Genomic DNA, 20,728 nt, shown 5'->3' with positions numbered 1-20,728 from the left:
TGCTCAGGCTCGGTGTTGAGGCTCTCCCTAGCATCTTCTGATCCTTGCACCCCCTCCCCACTGGAGGTGTGGCTTCCCTCCTCTCCAGAGGAAGAACTACTTCGCAAGACCTTCAGAGGCTCCCTGTAACACAACTGCCCTTCCACCTCTCGCCTCTGAGCTGATGGCAGGTCCCTGACAACTGCCTTCCAAGAAAGTCCATCCCACTGTCAAACAGCCCATGCCATCAGAAAGTTCTTCCTACTATTTAATGTTCCTAATATATGTGTGCTTCTAGATGAGTGGGAAGGGTTTATTGTTTATTGTGAGAAGGGTGCTCCACATGCATGTAAACTTTCCAGGGAAGATCAGTTAAGTTTTAAAAAAACACATTTATATTAACACAACAACCTGTTTATTGCAGTAAGATCCTGCCTGGAAGTACTCTAAGACACCTAACTCCGCCATAATTTGTAATCTAAATGTATTTGCAAGCCGAGAAATGACTAGCTGAGTCACAATACAGTTCAGCTCACAGCTAGTGGCTATTTTGCTAGTGGCCAAACTATAGTATTCAAGCACATTGCTGCAAAATTTCCACTGATATGTTAAATGAATCGTGCTCTGCAGCTGACCACACAGAACAATCACATGACTGCCTCATGATGGGCTGAAAGGCGACACAGAGATGAAATTGCCATGCTAAAAGCTGCAATCCTAGTTCACTTACTAAGAAGTAAGTCTGGCTGAAATAAGTGGGCCTTATTCATGAGTAAACACAATTACTGCGATGCTGTAAGGCTGCAATCATAAGCACAATTACTTGGAAGTAAGCGCCAATGAACTCAGTGGAGTTTACCTGCAAGTGAACAGGTTTAGGAAAATGCTGCCAGGCTGCAAGCATCTGGAAGTCTTTCCAAATGAAATCAGTGGGGTTTACTTCTATGTAGACGTGGTTATCATTGCAAGGGTTGTGTGAATTGATCCTAGAAGGCGCATCTTCTGTTTCAGCTTTAAAACATCTGCTGAAAAAGTTTCTATTCCAGGGGAGATCAGGTAAGTTTAAGAAACATGTTGCCAACAACCCATTTGTTTTAAGTCTATTTCCATTAGGCTTATGCAGGGAATTAAAAGCACATATTTTATTTTATTTCATTTCATTTCATTTCTATACCCGAAGGTCTCAGGGCGGTTCACATAAAGGACCACATACATAAAATCAAAATACAAACAACAACCCAGTAAAGAAGGGGGAAAAAACACCCTAAAAAGAGCCAGCATTTCAAAAAGGTTATAGGATGTAGATCAGGTCAGGCAAAGGCCTGGTTAAAAAGGAACCTTTTCGTCTGGCACCTAAAGGTGTATAGTGAAGGTGCCCGGCGAACTTCCCTGGGCAAGTTCCATAATATTTCCATAATAGCTAGCTGATTTCTGATCTTAACATTTTAAATGTTTTTTTATTGCATGATTTTGCATAAAATTATAAAGACTTATGATTTTTAAAAAATGAATAGTGGTATATAAACATTTTTATAAAGACTGATGCTCTCGGTCTGAAACCCCTTAACCTGCCTTCACTTCTTCCAGTCCTTTGCCTGAGAGCAACAAAAGCTTTTTAATAAAGATTTTCAGCCCAGATGCGACTGTGTGTCCCTCTGACCTGATTTAAGCTGCTTGATAATAAACTCAATCTGCTGGATCATATCAGCGTTTCCTTCCTCGATGTAGCAGCGCAGAATGTCTTCCATTTCCTGAACGGGTTGGAAAACAGAGCTGTGTCAGTGGATCATATGGGTGACCTCAGCAAAGGGTCATTTCACTGGTTTGTTTAGCTTCAGAAAAGAACGTTGCGGTGGGAGAGCTGTGCCCAACTGCAGACATTCTGTTCTCTCCATCCACCAGAGCAGTGCCTGGCCGTGGGAGGGAAAAAGCCTTCCACAACATCCACAGCAGACATATTTCTGACACCTAAGTCAAACACAGAATGATTTAAGACTGGGTGTGCTGACCCCTGCAATTTCTCCAAATGCGGGAAACTCGACTGCATAATGTGTAATAGTGAAAACTCTCAAACAAATGTGGTTCACAGCTTCTCAAAGTCTTCCATAACTCGCAGAGGCCAAACCAGAACAGTACCCAAATAGCACTTTGGGTAGGGCTTTTCTCCAGCCGGAACTCACCAGAACTCAGTTCCGGCACCTCTCAGGTGGGTGCCACTGCCATTCTAAGAGAACAAGGGAGGTGTTCATGGTGAGTTCTGGCACCTCTTTTTCTAGAAAAATAGCACTGCGTACACAAACTTATTAAAAGTCACCAAGTAGCAAGCTAGCCTTTAGCTGCTCCTAATACAAGTATAGTATTAGGTATTGTATCCCATTTGTCCTCACTGCCTTGTTGTGGCGAAGGGGCTTGAATAACTCAGAGAAGCTATGAGCTATGCCGTGCAGGGCCACCAAAGATGGACAGGTCAGGTCATAGTGGAGAATTTTGATCAAACGTGATCCACCTGGAGCAGGAACCGGCAAGCCACTCCAGTATCCCTGCCAAGAAAACTCCATGGACAAAGACAACAGGCGTATAAAAGTTATGACGCTGGAAGATGAGCCCCTCAGGTCGGATGGTGTCCAACATGCTACTGAGGAAGAGCGGAGGACAAGTACAAGCAGATTCAGAGCTGATGAAGCGGCTGGGCCAAAGCCAAAAGGACGCTCAGTTGCGGATATGCCTGGAAGCAAAAGGAAAGTCCAATGCTGTAAAGAAAAATATTGCATAGGAACCTGGAATGTAAGCACCATGAACCTGGGTAAGTTGGATGTGGTCAAAAATGAGATGGCAAGAATAAATATTGACATCCTGGGCATCAGTGAACTAAAATGGACGGGAATGGGCGAATTCAGTTTGGATGACCATCATATCTACTACTGTGGGCAAGAATCCTGTAAAAGAAATGGAGTGGCCCTCATAGTCAACAAAAGAGTGGCGAAAGCTGTACTGGGATGCAGTCTCAAAAATGATAGAATGATCTCGATACGAATCAAAGGCAGACCTTTTAACATCACAGTAATCCAAGTTTATGCACCAACTACCGGTGCTGAAGAAACTGAAATTGACCAATTCTATGAAGACTTACAACACCTTATAGAATTGACACCAAAGAAGGATGTTCTTCTCATTATAGGGGATTGGACTGCTAAAGTAGGGAGTCAAGAGATAAAAGGAACAACTGGCAAGCTTGGCCTTGGAATTCAAAACGAAGCAGGGCAAAGGCTAATAGAGTTCTGCCAAGAGAACAAGCTGGTCATCAAAAAAACTCTTTTCCAACAACACAAGAGATGACTCTACACACGGACATCACCAGATGGGCAGCATCGAAATCAGATTGATTATATTCTCTGCAGCCAAAGATGGAGAAGCTCTATACAGTCAGCAAAAACAAGACCTGGAGCTGACTGTGGCTCAGATCATCAGCTTCTTATAGCAAAATTCAAGCTTAAACTGAAGAAAGTAGGAAAAACCACTGGGCCGGTAAGATACAATCGAAATAAAATCCCTTATGAATACACAATGGAAGTGAGGAACAGGTTTAAGGATTTAGATTTGCTGGACAGAGTGCCTGAAGAACTATGGGTGGAGGCTCGCAACATTATACAGGAGGCAGCAACTAAAACCATCCCAATGAAAAAGAAATGCAAGAAAGCAAAGTGGCTGTCCAACGAGGCTTTACAAATACCGGGGGAGAGAAGGCAAACAAAATGCAAGGGAGATAGTGAAAGATACAGGAAATTGAACGCAGATTTCTGAAAAATAGCAAGGAAAAGAGGGCCTTCTTAAACGAGCAATGCAAAGAAATAGAGGACAACAATAGAATGGGGAAAACCAGAAATCTGTTCAAGAAAATTGGAGATATGAAAGGAACTTTTTGTACAAAGATTACCATAATAAAGGACAAAAGTGGTAAGGACCTAACAGAAGCAGAAGACATCAAGAAGAGGTGGCAAGAATACACAGAGGAATTATACCAGAAAGATATGAATGTCTCATACATCCCAGGTAGTGTGGTTGCTGACCTTGAGCCAGACATCCTGGAGAGTGAAGTCAAATGGGCCTTAGAAAGCACTGCTTTCTAAGTGATGATATTCTAGCTAAACTATTTAAAATTTTAAAAGATGATGCTGTTAAGGTGCTACACTCAATATGCCAGCAAGTTTGGAAAACTCAGCAGTGGCCAGAGGATTGGAGAAGATCAGTCTACATCCCAATCCCAAAGAAGGGCAGTACCAAAGAATGCTCCAACTACCACACAATTGCCCTCATTTCACACGCTAGCAAGGTTATGCTTAAAATTCTACAAGGCAGGCTTAAGCAGTATGTGGACAGAGAACTCCCAGAAGTGCAAGCTGGATTTCGAAGGGGCAGAAGAACCAGAGACCAAATTGCAAACATGCGCTGGAATATGGAGAAAGCTAGAGAGTTCCAGAAAAACATCTACTTCTGCTTCATTGACTATGCAAAGCCTTTGTCTGTGTCGACCACAGCAAACTATGGCAAGTTCTTAAAGAAATGGGAGTGCCTGATCACCTCATCTGTCTCCTGAGAAATCTCTATGTGGGACAAGAAGCTACAGTTAGAACTGGGTATGGAACAACTGATTGGTTCAAAATTGGGAAAGGAGTACGACAAGGCTGTATATTGTCTCCCTGTTTATTAAACTTATATGCAGAATTCATCATGCGAAAGGCTGGGCTCCATGATCACTGCAGATGGTGACAGCAGTCACGAAATTATAAGATGCCTGCTTCTTGGGAGAAAAGAAATGACAAACCTAGACAGCATCTAAAAAAGCAGAGACATCACCTTGCCAACAAAGGTCCGTATAGTTAAAGCTATGGTTTTCCCAGTAGTGATGTATGGAAGTGAGACCTGGACCATAAAGAAGGCTGATCACTGAAGAATTGATGCTTTTGAATTCTGGTGCTGGAGAAGACTCTTGAGAGACCAATGGACTGCAAGAAGATCAATCCATTCTTAAGGAAATCAGCCCTGAGTGCTCACTGGAAGGACAGATCCTGAAGCTGAGGCTCCAATACTTTGGCCACCTCATGAGAAGAGGAGACTCCCTGGAAAAGACCCTGATGTTGGGAAAGATGGAGGGCACAAGGAGAAGGGGACGACAGAGGACGAGATGGTTGGACAGTGTTCTCGAAGCTACAAACATGAGTTTGACCAAGCTGCGGGAGGCAGTGGAAGACAGGAGTGCCTGGCGTGCTGTGGTCCAGGGGGTCACAAAGAGTCAGACACGACTAAACAACTAAACAACAAAACAACAACAACAACATCCCATTTGTCCATTAGGAGGAAAAATCCAAACATGTCTGCTTGCACTTTTTGCCTATTAGAAGTTGCCAAGCCAATAATAAGATTCTCTTCTAAGTTAAGAACATCAAAGCTTCTCCTGGGGAGATTCTTCCATCTTTCCTTCTCAAGTGATACAGGATGAGTTGATGGTGAGTAGCAATTTAAAAACAAAGCCGTTTGATCCACCAATTTAAAAACCCTGCTGCAGTGTGTTCACAGATAGCTTTTTAGAATAGGCTAGGGGAGATAAGATAAGAATCACAGGCAAGAACACAAACATCCATCAGGCTTACACTTAAAACGGATTTCGCATAATGGCACAGACCCAGAATGAGAGCTAGCGCAAATCAGAACAGATACCAGCTTTTGTTGGGCTGTTTAGTTGTGGTGTATTGTTATCTCCCACCAAAACATTTCTGCAGAAGGCAATTCATCACCTCTTCCCATTCAGCAAGACCAACTTACAAGGATGGCGTACTGCCTCTTTCACAATGCCCTGTGGTTCCATTAAAGCCCTAATTTAACACAGATAACTTCTTGCAAGGGATGGGACTGATTCAGCCTACACCATTCTATGACCTTGCAAATGTTCCTTAGGAAGCAGCTGGCAAAACTCAGCCTTGGCCCAAGCCCACTGGTCTTTCTCCATTGTCCTGAGCAGCACTGCTGCAGCTGCTGGCAACACGCTCAGATCCTAAGTGGACAGAGCACCAGAACATGGAAGATCAACACTGCTGATGGGCCTCAGGCTTTGAGGTCATGGCTTGTGTTCAGAAAAAGGCGAGAGAGAAACAGAATGCCAACTCAGGTGTGCTTGCGTTGTCATTTTGCTATGCATTTACTGAAAGAACTACCATCCCTGGGAAGGCCCATATACCTGGAGGGTGGGACCATTCCCCCCCAAAGATGTGCTTTATTTTGGTTGCAATCTGATGTGCACATACTTAGAAGAAAAACCCAGTGACAATCAACTCAAAGGTACTCCCTGCTGGGTAAACTTACTTCAAACAAAGCTGTTAATTATCAATAGATGGTCCACTTGCAGTTCTGAGCAATGAAGGAAACAAATTCCCACAGGCATCTTGATGTCCAGCATGAGAAAAGATTGCTGGACTGGATGGGCCTTCGATCTTATCCATCAGAGATATTCTGAATGTTAAAGGGACAAGGTGGAGAGCTCTGCGATTTGGAGTAAGTGCTTCTGTCCTTCTGAAAGGACAGATTCGGAGTGAGCATAGCTAACTCACTGGGAATGAGTACCCATTAAGGGAGACCTTAATACAGAATGTGTGGATTAACCAAGTAGTTGCTCTGGAAATTACCATGGAGGTAAACTGAATTTCCCTTAAAAAGTAGCATGGGATCACATCATGGGGAAACAGCACCCATGCTACTGGGGGCATAGTATCATTCTGTCAGCACACCCACGAAGGAGGGGGCTGAGATCGCCTTCAGAAACCAAGTGTCCCATTGAGGCATGAGACCTTTTCAAGGAAGGAAAAAATACAACTTAAAAGCTAAGTATTGCAATTGAAAGTGAGGCAATTATTAGGAAATCCTAGCTTTCTCTCATTCACTGCTGCTGACTTAGCCCCTTGCTTTGTTTAGAGCAAATAAACAGCAGCCCAGGCTCTCTCACCATTGCTCGAGCTTCCTCTCGTATGGATGGAATAGCGAGGATGCTGTAAAGTGCCCCATTCACGTACGGGTGAATCTGCAAATGAAAAGCAATGTATAAGCCCATTTCGCACCACCTGAGACACCGTCTAATGCTCATCCTCTCCCTCTTCTGTCCCACCTCCCCTCAAGAACCACATCTTCAGCAATGCCTTTCCAAGCTGCCCTGCACCTTCGCTTGCTCTTCCTTAACTCACCATGTAGTATTATGGCTAAAAGTGCAATGTACAAGCCAGGAAGTCCCCAGGTCATATTTCACTTCCACCATTAACTCAATTGGAGACCTTAGGCAAGCCAACCTCTCTGAGTCTCTATCCCCAGGGTGCAGTTTGGAGGGATGGAGCCTGACCTACCTTGCAAAGATGTATAAGATCAGAATACAAAGAATAAGATAAGAATATGAAACCCTTTGAACACAAAACACTATCCATTTTAGTCATGAGATGTTCCACACAAGTGTTCTCAAAGCCGCTTAAATAAAAAGTGAACACATCATAAAAACACAGCAATAAAAAATAATCATGTTTCCTGTCGCAATTGAACTGATTTATCTACAAAGTCCTAAATGGCTTGTGACCAGGATGCTTAAAAGACTGTCACTACCACCTGACCCTTGTCATTCACCAAGGCGGTGGTTCTCAAACTTTCTTCTCTGGGCCACACTTTCAGAAAACAATTTGCTTGTGCTACACCCAGCTTTTTTATTGATAAAGAAATATATTGGGAAACAACAAAAAAACAAAAACACCCGCTAGCAGTGCTTCATTTATAACACAGAACACAACTATTTTATAGGACATCCAGAAAGTATAAAACAATTTAGCTACATAAGAACAAGAATCATTCCCAAAGTACATGTATGCACCTTAAGTATGTACACAAATGCAATGAGAGTTGTGAGCTTGATTTTGCTGGGAAATCTCATTTATATATCAGGTCTAATTTGAGACAAACAAACTCTCATCTCCTCATCAACACAAATAGGCCTTTCTCTTTTCTGATATTTCACATTTGTCAAGTTGAAAGTACTTGTTCACAACAGTATGTCCTGGAAAACTGCAAAAGAATAGCCAATGCTCACAAAGAGAGGCGTGGATACTATACTATACGTCATTGAAATGATCCATTTTTTCTTTGATGGCCCTTGAATCTTCCCACCATCTTCTCCTGCCAAACAGCACACCCTGTGAGAACCACTGCACTAAAGTTAGGCCCTTCTGCACGTCCTGCCACCATCTAAAGTAGTGGTGGCCAAACTTGGCCTTCCAGCTGCTGTTGGACTACAACTCCCATCATCCCTAGCTAACGGGACCAGTGGTCAGGGATGATGGGAACTGTAGTCCCAAAACAGCTGGAGGGCCAAGTTTGGCCACCACTGGTCTAAAGTGTGGTCGACGGGAAGGAAGGATACTGTTTTCCACCACTGAACCCAGGCTGTGGAATTCTTTGCCCCACAAGAGTTCTCCGGTTGTACAGTTCCAGGTACAAAGGCAACCTTCTCCAAACCGGAGATTGCCAGCTGTTTGGGACTGCGGTTCCCATCAGCCGCTGCCACCAAGGTGCTGCTGCTATTAATGCAATACTTTCAGTTTGCAAATAGCCCTCCAAAGCCACGGAAGCTGATGGCTCTGTGTCCTGACAACTCCAGATGCTGAGATCTGGAATTGGGAGAGCAACATGTGGGTTTATGCAGAAGGACCGCATGACACAGAGGGTTGTGACTCGGGGTCAGAGAGATACTTTGAAGATAATTCCAGCAACTGGCAGTCTGGAATCCAAATGGGCTTGGTAAGAATGATACAGCTGTCTGACATTTCTTACTTTTTCTGTTACCCTTTGAGAATTCTAAAAAGAGAGTGGAGGGAAGAAGAGCGCCTTTGCAGAGTCCAGATAATTTCCCAAGATGAAGAACTTCTATTCGCCACCAAGGTATTTTCAGAAACAGTCACACACCCAGATTTTTATTTGCAATAAATAGAAGATGTTCTGTTTTGATTTCTAAAAGTGTTTTATCTTTGCCTCCTTCCTTCTTTATACCTGCAAGCATTAGCTATAAAATTACCTCGTGGTTCTCGTGGCCAAGGAGATCTGAGAGAACTTTGAGTACCTCGTTTGCAATGTTCACACACATTTTCTTCCCTGTGGAGGTTCAAAACACAGAGACAAAATACCATCGAGTCAAAAGCATTCCTTAGAAGAAGAAGATGGCATTTTGATTTCCCCCAGACCCATTCATATGACCTGGCTACCCTTCGAGATCTTAACTGCCTTGAGTCCCTGTCAGGGGAAAATGGGAGGTATAAATAAATATATAAGAAGTAGAAGACAAAGAAGAAGAATTAACGGCACAACCTTTGGGATTTTTGAGATTTAGACCAGGAAGAGCCTGCTGGATCAGGCCACGTTACAGGGAACCAGGCAGAGGGCCTTCTCGGTGGTGGCACCCGCCCTGTGGAACGCCCTCCCACCAGATGTCAAAGAGAACAACAACTACCAGACTTTTAGAAGACATCTGAAGGCAGCCCTGTTTAGGGAAGCTTTTAATGTTTGCTGCATTACTGTATTTTAATATCCTGTTGGAAGCTGCCCAGATGGGCGGGGTATAAATAATAAATTATTATTATTATTATTATTATTATTATTATTATTATTATTATTATTACCCATCTAGCCTGGCATCCTGCTCTGACAGTGGTCTACCAGATACCTGGAGGAAGAGCTGGAAGACACCATTTTGGCTACCACAGAAGTAAATGCTACTGAGTTGGATGCGCTAATGGTCTGACTCAGTAGAAGGCACCAGGGAGGGTGGGAGGTGCTTGTGGGGTTTTCTGCCTCAGGTGCCAAAGAGGTTGGCTGCTATTAGGAACCGGGAGCAGGACTGCAATTTGCTTCAGGCAGCAAAACCTCTTGTGCTGGCACTAGGTCAGCATTGTCTAGGGTTGAGTCTTTCCCACTCTCTGCTAAAAAACGTAAAGGGACCCCTGACCATTAGGTCCAGTCGTGGCCGACTCTGGGGTTGCGGCACTCATCTCGCTTTACTGGCCGAGGGAGCCGGCATACAGCTTCCGGGTCATGTGGCCAGCAGGACTAAGCCGCTTCTGGCAAACCAGAGCAGCACACAGAAACGCCGTTTACCTTCCCGCTGGAGTGGTACCTATTTATCTACTTGCACATGCTTTTGAACTGCTAGGTTGGCAGGAGCAGGGACCGAGCAACGGGAGCTCACCCCGTCGCGGGGATTCAAACCACCGACCTTCTGATCGGCAAGTCCTAGGCTCTGTGGTTTAACCCACAGCGCCACCCGCGTACCTTCACTCTCTGCTTACCTGATCCAATTTGGATAATATACAAGCCATTTTATCCGCACTGTGTTTCCAAACCAATTCACAACAGACATCTGAGCAAACTAACCCAAGTCCTATTAGGCCCCCTTTGACATGGGTGTTATTGAAAGGCCTTTGCCCCACCGATTCCTGCCTCTGGGCCCCCTCCCCACTGGGATGTGCCCCACCCCACCCCAGAAAGCTCACCATGGGGAAATGCAGTCCCCAGGCTAAAAAAAAGGTTTCCCATCCCCGCTGCACATAATATTTCCTTACACGAACTGAAAGATACCTGAGCTCCGAAGGCAGAGGTTCATGAGCAAGGCTACAGAGTAGGCCAAAGTATAATCGGACATGCTGTCTGTATCTTTGAGTGCATCCACCAACCACAGGATAAGCCCATCTTTGATCATAGTCGACTGCAGAGCCCGCCTGGGAATTCAAAGACAGCGACAAACGTTTGTTTGTTGATTATTCTTAATAATCAATTAATAATCTCTGTGAGAACAGGATGCTGAGGTAGGTGGGCCTCTGACCCGATCCTGCGGGCCTCCTCTTAACATTCAAAAATCTGCCACTTGAAATCCATCACCTCCACTTAGCTTGCATCCAACGAGAAAATTTGCAAGATACAATCTCCTGGAATAACTAATTTGTGGCACATTGTGATCCCATCGCACATGAAGCATTTCACAAGACTACTCAGTATGCTAACTGCAGGAAAAGCCAGCTCATGATGTCTTAAACTGTGTACAAAGTGGTCCCATGAAATAGCCCTAAATCAGTTATCAGGGTGAGAAGAAGGAACCCAGAAGGAAAGTTGGGGCTTTTTTTCTGTTTTTAAGCTACGAAGCCATAAATAGTCCCCGATAGCAAGGCAGTTAATGTTTCACTCCCTTCTTTATGCCTCTGTCGCTCTCACCCCTTTCTTCAAATGCTAAAATAAACCATGACCCATAAAAAGAGCTAATGAAGGGATGTATTTATGGTTATTGCAGCAGCTGATACTGCTGGGGCCTATTTTCTCCTTTCTCCAGACAGACCCTTGGCTTATTTAACTCTTTCCTCACCCAGCTTACTCTGCTTGGCGTAAGGTGCCACCAGTGGACACCTGCCAATTACTCAAAACTCAATGTAATCTGTATGCACCTGACCTAACATATTCCCCCCAACAAATGAAGGAGGCAGCTGAGAAACATTCAAACACAATGATTCCAAAGTTGGATACAAACATTTGTGCCCCGTCTGCTTTTCAAAAAGATTGGAAGCTTCAGCTGCCACAGACATAGCAGCCAAGGAGGAAGGCAGTCGGATCGTTACTGTCATGAAGTAGTGATCCTGTGAGCAAGTATTGCTGGAGGGGGAGGGTCAGGCATTTGGTAACAATTAGTCCCCAAAGTGGGAATATGCGATCGGGCTGGCTGGATGCCAGCATTCCCCAGCCCCTATAAATCTTTGCTGTACTGTTTTTAACATTTGATTGGGAGCTGCCCAGAGTGGCTAGGGAGACTCAGCCAGATGGGCAGGGTATAAATAAATTATTATTCTTATTCTTATTCTTATTCTTATTCTTATTCTTATTCTTATTCTTATTCTTATTCTTATTCTTATTACCTGCCAGGGAAGGGAGAGAAAACACCGTGTTTTAGACTTGCTGTTTGATGTTCTGTAGCTGGCGCCAGCCAATAAAGCCTGGTAACCCGTTTGGTGCCTGTGTGTGACTGATTAGTAGCTTGGAGGGAGGACTCAGGAAAGCGGCCCCCTCCCTTGACAATTGTCACCCTAGTGATGTTTCAGCTACGCTGGCTCAGAATCGGCTTTCAAATCCGATTCACAGTGCCCCAAACAGTCTGGGACCAGGATACAGTGGCGCAGGGAGTCCCAGTGGCACCAGGGATGGGTGCCCGCAAGCGCCACTCCATAGGGTGGGACATTCTGGGGGCGGGGTGTGCCACCAAAGCTGCGTCCCTCCCAGGCGTCCTCCCCCTAGAGGGCAGATGCCAGCCCCGCACTGCCTTTTTGGGACAGCTGAGGGGGAGGCAGTAGGCGTGGGGCTGGAAGGTGCTGCACCTTAGGGTCAGGTGTGCCTCCCCCAAGGTAAGTGCGGCCTGGTGTGCCCCACCCCTTCCTCTGCTACTGCCAGGATACCTTAAGGACCGCCTCTTTCTGTGTGAAGCTGCTCTTGGAGTCAATAAATGAATGAAGGCCCTGCTGGGTCTCCTCCGCCGCCCCCCACTGTCTCAACTATACACAGCAGGGCCTTCTCAGTGGCCACTCCTAGGCTGCGGAAGGCCCCTTGCGAAAAGGCCTGCATATCTAGCTCATTTCCCAGAAGGTGGAAGAAGTAACAAGGGGATCCTCTATCTTGGACCTGGGCCTCACAACAAGGAGGAACTGATCTAAAGGGCTGTCACATGGAAGATGTAGAAGCTTTTTTTCTGCCGCTCCAGAGGCTGGGACCCAAACTGTTGGATTCAAGTTACAAGAAAGGAGATTCCGACCAAACATCAGAAATACTGTATTTTTCGCTCTATAACACGCACCCGACCATAACACGCACATAGTTTTTAGAGGAGGAAAATCCGTAGGCATGCCACCCGTAGGCATTCCCTCCATAACACACACAGACATTTCCCCTTACTTTTTAGGAGGAAAAAAGTGAGTGTTATGGTGCAAAAAATATGGTAACTTTCTGACAGTAACATACGTTCAACAGTGGAACGGACTACATTTCAGTGCAAAAGACAACAAATCCAGCCCCTCCCTGGATTATAAGATTTGCATCATATAATCACTTTATATTTAAGAATAACAGATAATAGTTCAGTCAAGTATGTTTATTTCTTTGTTAGATATCATGTCACTGATTCTCTCTAAGGCAGGCTTCCTCAAACTTGGCCCTCCAGATGTTTTGAGACTACAATTCCCATCATCCCTGACCACTGGTCCTGCTAGCTAGGGATCATGGGAGTTATAGGCTAAAAACATCTGGAGGGCCGAGGTTGAGGAAGACTGCTCTAAGGCTTAAAAAAGGTTAATTTCACAAGTCTACTGCTTTAATCAATCCTCTATTGTTTGGCATCTATAGATACATTTTCCCCAAAGTGTGTAATGAGGATGCATGGTTCACTTACGTATTTCTCCTCAATATGGTTTGTTTTAATGTTCTGTCTGTATAAATATCAAAAAGTATGCGCAATGATCACTAAAATGAGATAAAGGGATGCGTAAGTTGAGTATGATTATGCGGGAAAAGGCAAATCACTTTGCCAACCAAGCTCCCTCTGAGCTCTCTTCCTCCTCCAGCTCTAAGCGATGCGCCTGTCATCAGCTCTGGAGTGCTCTGATGACAGTTATATGAAAATCAGGCCTTCTTTCGTCCCTGAATGCAACCTAACAAGCCTGCATTTCCTTTCCTGCCGCCAGCAGGGCCCCTCTGCTTTCATCACCTGAGGCTGAGTTTCTGCAAAGCCCCCAGGACGTTCTCTCGGGTAAGGGAATACTTGTCTTCGGCTTTCAACCTTTCTTCCAGCATTCGGAGCAACCGGGGATTCTGGGAAAGGTAGATTCGGCCTGGATAAAACAGGGCAAAGAATGAGACAGAGGAGAGCATCTCGGGGAAGGAACAGGCCCCTGAGATACAGTTTCTAAACGATTCTTGCAAGATTCATCCCAAATTGTTTATATTACCCTTGCTGGGTTTCCCCCCGTAGATCTTGTTTCTCTTTCTTGTGCATTGCTGCGAACGGACAGACCATTTCTACAACCAGATCTTGAGGATAACCTTGGCTGCATCAGAGGGAAAAGTGGAACAGCAACTGGCCTGGCTAGGACCAAGTCTTCTCTACGAACTGCCCCCACCTCCACTTGGCCATTCCACTTGGTTGCATTGGAGAGGTGAGGCTACAAGGCTTCTTCCACTGGCTTGGCTAGAACCGTGTCATCTGTCTCCTTCTGTCTAATAACCATCCCCACCAGGAGCCATTCCCACCAGGTGGCATCCGAGGGATTGCTGGGAGAGTGAGCCCCCACTTCATCCACCTGGCTAGGCCAGCTGCCATGTGATCCTTCCCTCCCAGGACTGTTTCATTCATTGGTCACAGAGCTTAGATTTAATTACTTTCCTCTAACCTCACTGCCCCCTTTCCCTTTCGTAAGATCTATATTAAATAGTAAACCATCATTTTAAAACTGTGAGCCGCCTTGGCTGAATTGACAGAAAGCCCATATATAAAGGCAATAAAAAATTTAGAACGGCAAATCAGCTGTACCTGGGCAAACGTAAGAGTCTCTCTTTAAACATTTATTCTCTTTCTATTGGCCTTACAGCCGCCTCAGCATCCAACGTCACCTCCCTGCCCTCTGTTTTATGGGAAACCCTACACCTGATGAAAACAAGTTTTGTGCAATTTAAAAGCCTGCTTCAAGCACTTCTGGCTGCCCTTTGACCCAATAAAAGTATTGCCTCTTGTGCTTTGCAGTTCTTCTTCTGCAGTCAATACATCTCCAGGGTACCCACCAAGGAGCTGGACATTAAACAAGCCCTCAATAGGGACAAAAGATGATGAACTTCCACACAATGAACTTCCACGCACAAGAACAATGAACGTTGTTTTGACTCTTTCCCCACAAGCACCCTGCCCCATAATCTTAAGCTTCTCCTCCAATCTCAAGCCAAGATCTGCATGCGTGTGTGCACATGCACCGCAGAATCCTGGATTGCTCTCGGCTGTGCCATTGAGTAGCCATGCTGCACATACGGTGGTACCTCGTGTTACGTACTTAATCAGTTCCGGAGGTTCGTTCGTAACCGGAAACTGCTCATAACACGAGGTGCGCTTTCACTAATGGTGCCTCCCGCTGCTGTCGCACCGCCGGAATGCGACTTCCGCTCGCATCCCGGGGCAAAGTTCGCAACAAGGGGCATCTATTTACGGGTTAGCAGAGCGTGTAACCCGAAGAATTCGTAAGGAGGATGGTACGTAACACGAGGTACCACTGTATATGGTTTCATCCAAGATGCTGGCTGACAGATGCCCCGTGCAATGGCATTCCGTCAAACTGCAGTCCAGCCACAGACCTTGATGCCACATATCTCTGCATCACACGGCACCACACCAGGCTGCCCGTCCTTATGTCCTGCCATCTCAGAGTGCCTTCACTGCTTTATGCCAGTTTCCCACAAAAAGGCATAAAGGGCACAAAGTGAAGCCATCAGATGTCAAGGAGCTAAAGAACTACACAACTTTTTAGAAGACATCTGAAGGCAAGTTCTTAATGTCTGGCGTTTTATTATGTTTGTGCTGGAAGCCACCTATTATCATTAGTAAAAAAGGTAAAGGTACCCCTGCCTGTACGGGCCAGTCGTGTCCGACTCTAGGGTTGCGCGCTCATCTCGCTCAAGAGGCCGGGAGCCGGCACCATCCGAAGACACTTCCGGGTCACGTGGCCAGCGTGACGAGGCTGCTCTGGCGAGCCAGCACCAGCGCCGCACACGGAAACGCCATTTACCTTCCCACTATAAAGCGGTACCTATTTATCTATTTGCACTTAGGGGTGCTTTCGAACTGCTAGGTGGGCAGGAGCTGGGACCGAACGACGGGAGCTCACCCCGCCGTGGGGATTCGAACCGCCGACCTTACGATCAGCAAGTCCTAGGTACTGAGGTTTTACCCACAGCGCCACCCGCGTCCCTTATCATTAGTAGTAGTAGTATTAATTTAGGGATGCTGAAAATAATTGTGAATGTGCCAATTCTATCGATACTAAAATTGCTCTGAGTTTGCCACGTAATAAAAGGCCTCATCCAACAGGCCTGCAAGTCAGGTACTTATTCGAGGAGAGCGCCTGCATTACAGCCAAGTCTCCTCCTGGGCTGGAAACCACGTGAGCTTAAGAAAGCCAATCCCCTCCCCTGCCTGCTGTTTGGCTCCCAAGACCTGCTATATGGGCAATTAATCACTAACAGGGACCACCTCTTCATTGCACCTCGGTGGAAGTATGCATACTCTGCATGCAGAGGGTGCTATGCCATTCCAGGTCTGCAAAAGTCCTCATCTCTGATCCTGGAGCACTGCTGCTTGTCAGTGTAGACTGGGGTGGCTAACCTGTGGCCCCTCCACATGTTGATGGACTGCAACTCCCATCGCCCCTGACCATTGCCTATTGGCTGGCTGGGGTAAGAGTCAAGCAACAGCTAGAGGCCTGCAGGATAGCCTCCTCTGGTGTAGACAATACTGAGCTTGGTGGGCTGATGCTCAGATTCAATATATGGTGGGTTTCTATGATAGCTTCAGACTGACTGGTGTGTTCCACTTCCTTGCCAGCACTGGGTCTTAAGCACTGGCTCCCTCGGCCTGAAGCAAAATGAGTGTCACGTCCCACAGTCGCCTTTGACTGGACTTAACCGTCTGGGGGTCATTTACCTTACCTTAAGCACTGACACAACCCATTAGGACACTTACATATACAGTGGTACCTCAGGTTACATATGCTTCAGGTTACAGATGCTTCAGGTTACAGACTCTGCTAACCCAGAAATAGTGCTTCAGGTTAAGAACTTTGCTTCAGGATGAGAACAGAAATTGTGCTCCGGCGGTGCGGCGACAGCAGGAGGCCCCATTAGCTAAAGTGGTGCTTCAGGTTAAGAACAGTTTCAGGTTAAGAACGGACCTCTGGAACGAATTAAGTACTTAACCCGAGGTACCACTGTAAATACTACGAGCCAACAGAGTTGAAAAACAGCTACCTTGGTAGCCGTTCTCTTCTTACCTTCAGCCAGTGAAGCAAATGCGTTGATAAGCCTGGCTGTATATTGACGGACAACCTCGCTCTTTGACTGTATTAACATTAACACGCTTCTCTGCAGGAGACAAAAAGACAATTCAGTGCTTGAGTCTTGAAATTATATCTATCTATAGATATATCTCAATGAGATATATATCTCGGCAAAGACTGTGTCACAAATAGCTGAGTTGTACAATACACAAAGAGAGGCATCTGTGCTGATTATTAGGCAAATGGGTGCCACGCCCTCGTCTGATGCTCGCTTGCGGGGAGCTAGATTCCTAGGACAGGGGGCTGACTAAACTCAGGAGGGTTAAGGTAGCAGTCAGATATCAGGGCACCCTAGAAACGAAGAAGCTGGGGGGAGGCCCAGTGAGGCAATCTAAAAGAGGGTGGTTCCCGTATCTGTGAGGCAAATCCAAGGACACAGGAGAGCAGTCTAAAGGTGTGTGGGGTTTTCCAAGGGCAGGGCGTGAGCAGGGATCAGGAGGAAAGGGCAGGAAGCAGGAACAAGAAACTGGGCTGCACTGAGCTAAGGTCTGTGTTGTTATTCCAACAACAAGCAGTTTTCAAGTGGGAACTTGTGTAGCCTGATCTTCCAGACAGAGTAACAATATTTAGCCCAGCCAGCAAGTTTCTCTGCTTCTAAGCAGACCCTCTTCTTCCCAAGAAAGCCGGTTCTGATGTGCCTTGTGCCTTCGATGGGTGGCTTCCTGTGCCAGCACCTTCTGACACTGGCATTCCCAGAAAGCTAGCTGTGGGCTCTCCCACTGATCTCCCACTGATTGCCAATGCTCACCTGGACATTGCTGTAGCAGTCAAGAAGATCGTTGTTGATATAAGCCTGGAGAACGGTGTCTCTCTGCTCACCAGGATGGGATGTTGTCAGGCGCTATAAAAGAAGCACGGAGGAACAAGCATCAAGCGCACAGCTATCATCTATAATTAGAGAAATTATCTAGGCGCAAGAAGGCAGCACTTCCTCATCACCCTTCTCTGCTAAACAATCATCCTCCAGGGCCGGCTCAAGACATTTTGTTAGCTGAGGCCGAAGTCAAGATGGCACCCACTCCCAAATCCTACAGAAGCCAACCAGGCTTGCAGTTCAGTCCTACATTGATGCTGGCAACAGGGCAGCATCCTCATTCCTTTCATCTTATGGAAGAAGGCTAGCTTGTGGGTTGCAGGCCAGGCCATGCATGGTACGTACAGCTCTATCCTCCAACATCTCACCACCACTCTTGGCCCCTACCCACAACTACTGCCACCGAGGTAGCTGCCTCACTCTTCTAAACAGCAGGAGTTATGTAGCTTGCCAAAGGTGTGGACCTTATGCATTTACACCAAAAATACATAAACTAGTACTGGGCTGAGAATTCAGCATCCAAAGAAACTCAGATTTTTCTTCTTCTTTTGGTTAAAAAATAAAATAATGCCCTCCTCACTCAGAATTACACTAAAAGGAGAGACTTGTGAGAGGGTCTAGGCAGCAACAACGTAGGAACATTTTGAGAGAAGGTCCACCTTCCCTCCAAGGTCATCAACTTGATTGCTCTGTTCCTTGCCAATTGGGTCGAACAACCACAAGGGAAGGATGGATGCTCTAGGAAGCAGCACCAGCCCTGCATCAACTGGAGGCTGGTTCGTTAGGGCTCACTGCCCCACTGATGGCAGTCTGCCCTTACCCAGTTCACACCCAGCGGTGGAGAAAGAAGAAGAAGAAGACGAAGAAGAAGAGGAGTCTGGATTTGATATCCCGCTTTATCACTACTCAAAGGAGTCTCAAAGCGACTCACAATCTCCTTTCCCTTCCTCCCCCACAACAAACACTCTGTGAGGTGAGTGGGGCTGAGAGACTTCAGAGAAGCGTGACTAGCCCAAGGTCACCCAGCAGCTGCAAGTGGAGGAGCGGGGAAGCGAACCTGGTTCACCAGATTACGAGTCCACCGCTCTTAACCACTACACCACACTGGCTCTCGGGCACCTGGGGCAGTGTGCCTGGAGCGGCGCAGGTCGCCCATGGGGCAGGGTGCACCGTGGGGCCTCCAGAGCCTGCCTGCCTCCTCCCACTCAGCCGCCCTACAGCTGGGGGGGGGCAGGCAGCGGGCAGACCGTTTGGGCAGCGCAGAGCCTGCACATGCCCAAGCCACTGCGTCTCTCCCAGGAGACAGGTGTGGCTTGGGCGCGCTGCAGGTCCTGTGGTGAGTGCCGCCCAGCATTTTGTTGCCCCCCCCCCAGTGGTGATACCCAGGGCGGCCTGCACCCACCGCACCCCCCTTCCTCCGCCCCTGTTCACACCTGCCTGCCTTCTTATTTGTAACCAGTTCAGGGGATGGCCCTGCCTGTCAGCTTCCTCCCCCTCCTTAGTCTCCGTGCTGCCCTTGTGAAACTGAGCAGGGAGCAGGATGGGGCAAAACTCAAATTAGTTGGCTCCGCCTGTCCGTGTCTCTGGCTCCCCCTCCTCCCGGTCTCTCCACCTTCTGCCCTCCCACTTCCACTGTACCAGCCAGCAATCTCTGCTGCTCAAACTTAATTTCAGTGGGTGCTACGTCACATGAACTCTCCGTTTCCCCCCTTAACCACCCTCCCTTTTCAGCTCCTCAAATGGTTTTCTGCGACATGGAATTCAAATTTCCCCTCTGCATGCTCAAAGACTGGAAAGGGGCCAGAGTGAATTCTCAACCCTGAAAGTCAAACGGGGTGAGGCAGTGCAGCCCAGAGAGGGCAAAGACAACAGCAAGCAGAATTTGGGACAGTCAAATTTGGCAAGAGAGACCAATTAATATCCAGGACTTGGAATGCTGCAACATCTTTTGGTGAGGATGGGGTTACGTCATATTCCTTGCAAGAGATGCACCTCTCTGTTCTCTAGCTCACCCACCCAGCGCAATGCCTGCAGCAAGAAGGTTTTCAGGCGGTCGCTCCCTTCAACCAGGTCTTTCTTTAGCTTCTCGTAATCCAAAGATGGCAAGAGCGGCACCTCCTGCATTTTCCTGCATGGCAAAATGAGAAAAGATGCACTCATGAAAAGCATAGTGACTCCTTTCAAAGTTGCATGTTGATCCCAGCCAAGGGAGACATTTGGAGATGGAAAACCTGTGCAAGGAATGCACCACTTCAGACCAAAGGTCTGAATATACCTCCATATTAAAAAATGAATTCTTACACATAAAAAGGTAAGGGGAAAGGTAGCCAGCGTGGTGTAGTGGTTAAGAGTGGTGGACTCATAATCTGGGGAACCGGGTTCGCGTCTCCGCTCCTCCACATGCAGCTGCTGGGTGACCTTGGGCCAGTCACACTTCTCTGAAGTCTCTCAGCCCCACTCACCTCACAGAGTGTTTGTTGTGGGGGAGGAAGGGAAGGGAGAATGTTAGCCGCCTTGAGACTCCTTCGGTTAGTGATAAAGCGGGATATCAAATCCAAACTCTTCTTCTTCTTCTTCTTCTTCTAAGGCAGGGCTAAAAACCCATCTCCATGACCTGCTAGCTTTCCGTGTGCAGGGATTTAATTTTTTTTCAAGGAGGAACATTCCATCATGTGAGTGCCCACCTGCCTTTTGAAGTGGTACAGTCCACAGAGGCTTACCACTTTTGTCTGACTTAGTG

At 46.7% G+C, this 20,728-nt stretch overlaps 1 protein-coding gene and 1 long non-coding RNA gene across 7 annotated transcripts in view; one reads left to right on the top strand and one right to left on the bottom strand.

Moving 5' to 3' along the window:
• Positions 1-20,728, top strand: part of LOC308478189 — a 208,400-nt gene that overhangs the window by 146,307 nt on the left and 41,365 nt on the right. The gene's annotated exons all lie outside the window — the stretch shown is intronic.
• Positions 1-20,728, bottom strand: part of ARMC9 (armadillo repeat containing 9) — an 80,938-nt gene that overhangs the window by 28,020 nt on the left and 32,190 nt on the right. For all 6 annotated transcript variants that reach the window (XM_081007435.1, XM_081007438.1, XM_081007439.1 and 3 more), the window contains 8 exons: positions 20,005-20,116; positions 17,923-18,015; positions 17,109-17,199; positions 13,787-13,910; positions 10,630-10,769; positions 9,074-9,150; positions 6,974-7,048; positions 1,640-1,730 (listed from right to left, as the gene is read on the bottom strand). In XM_081007435.1, coding sequence (XP_080863561.1) covers positions 1,640-1,730; positions 6,974-7,048; positions 9,074-9,150; positions 10,630-10,769; positions 13,787-13,910; positions 17,109-17,199; positions 17,923-18,015; positions 20,005-20,116 — 803 coding nt within the window. The remainder of the gene's footprint in view (positions 1-1,639; positions 1,731-6,973; positions 7,049-9,073; positions 9,151-10,629; positions 10,770-13,786; positions 13,911-17,108; positions 17,200-17,922; positions 18,016-20,004; positions 20,117-20,728) is intronic.

This window comes from Podarcis pityusensis (assembly GCF_964106645.2).
Source record: "Podarcis pityusensis genome assembly, chromosome: 5".
Classification (NCBI taxonomy): domain Eukaryota; kingdom Metazoa; phylum Chordata; class Lepidosauria; order Squamata; family Lacertidae; genus Podarcis; species Podarcis pityusensis.
Note: the sequence above shows the minus strand (reverse complement) of the source record. Positions and strands in the feature narration are given on the sequence as shown.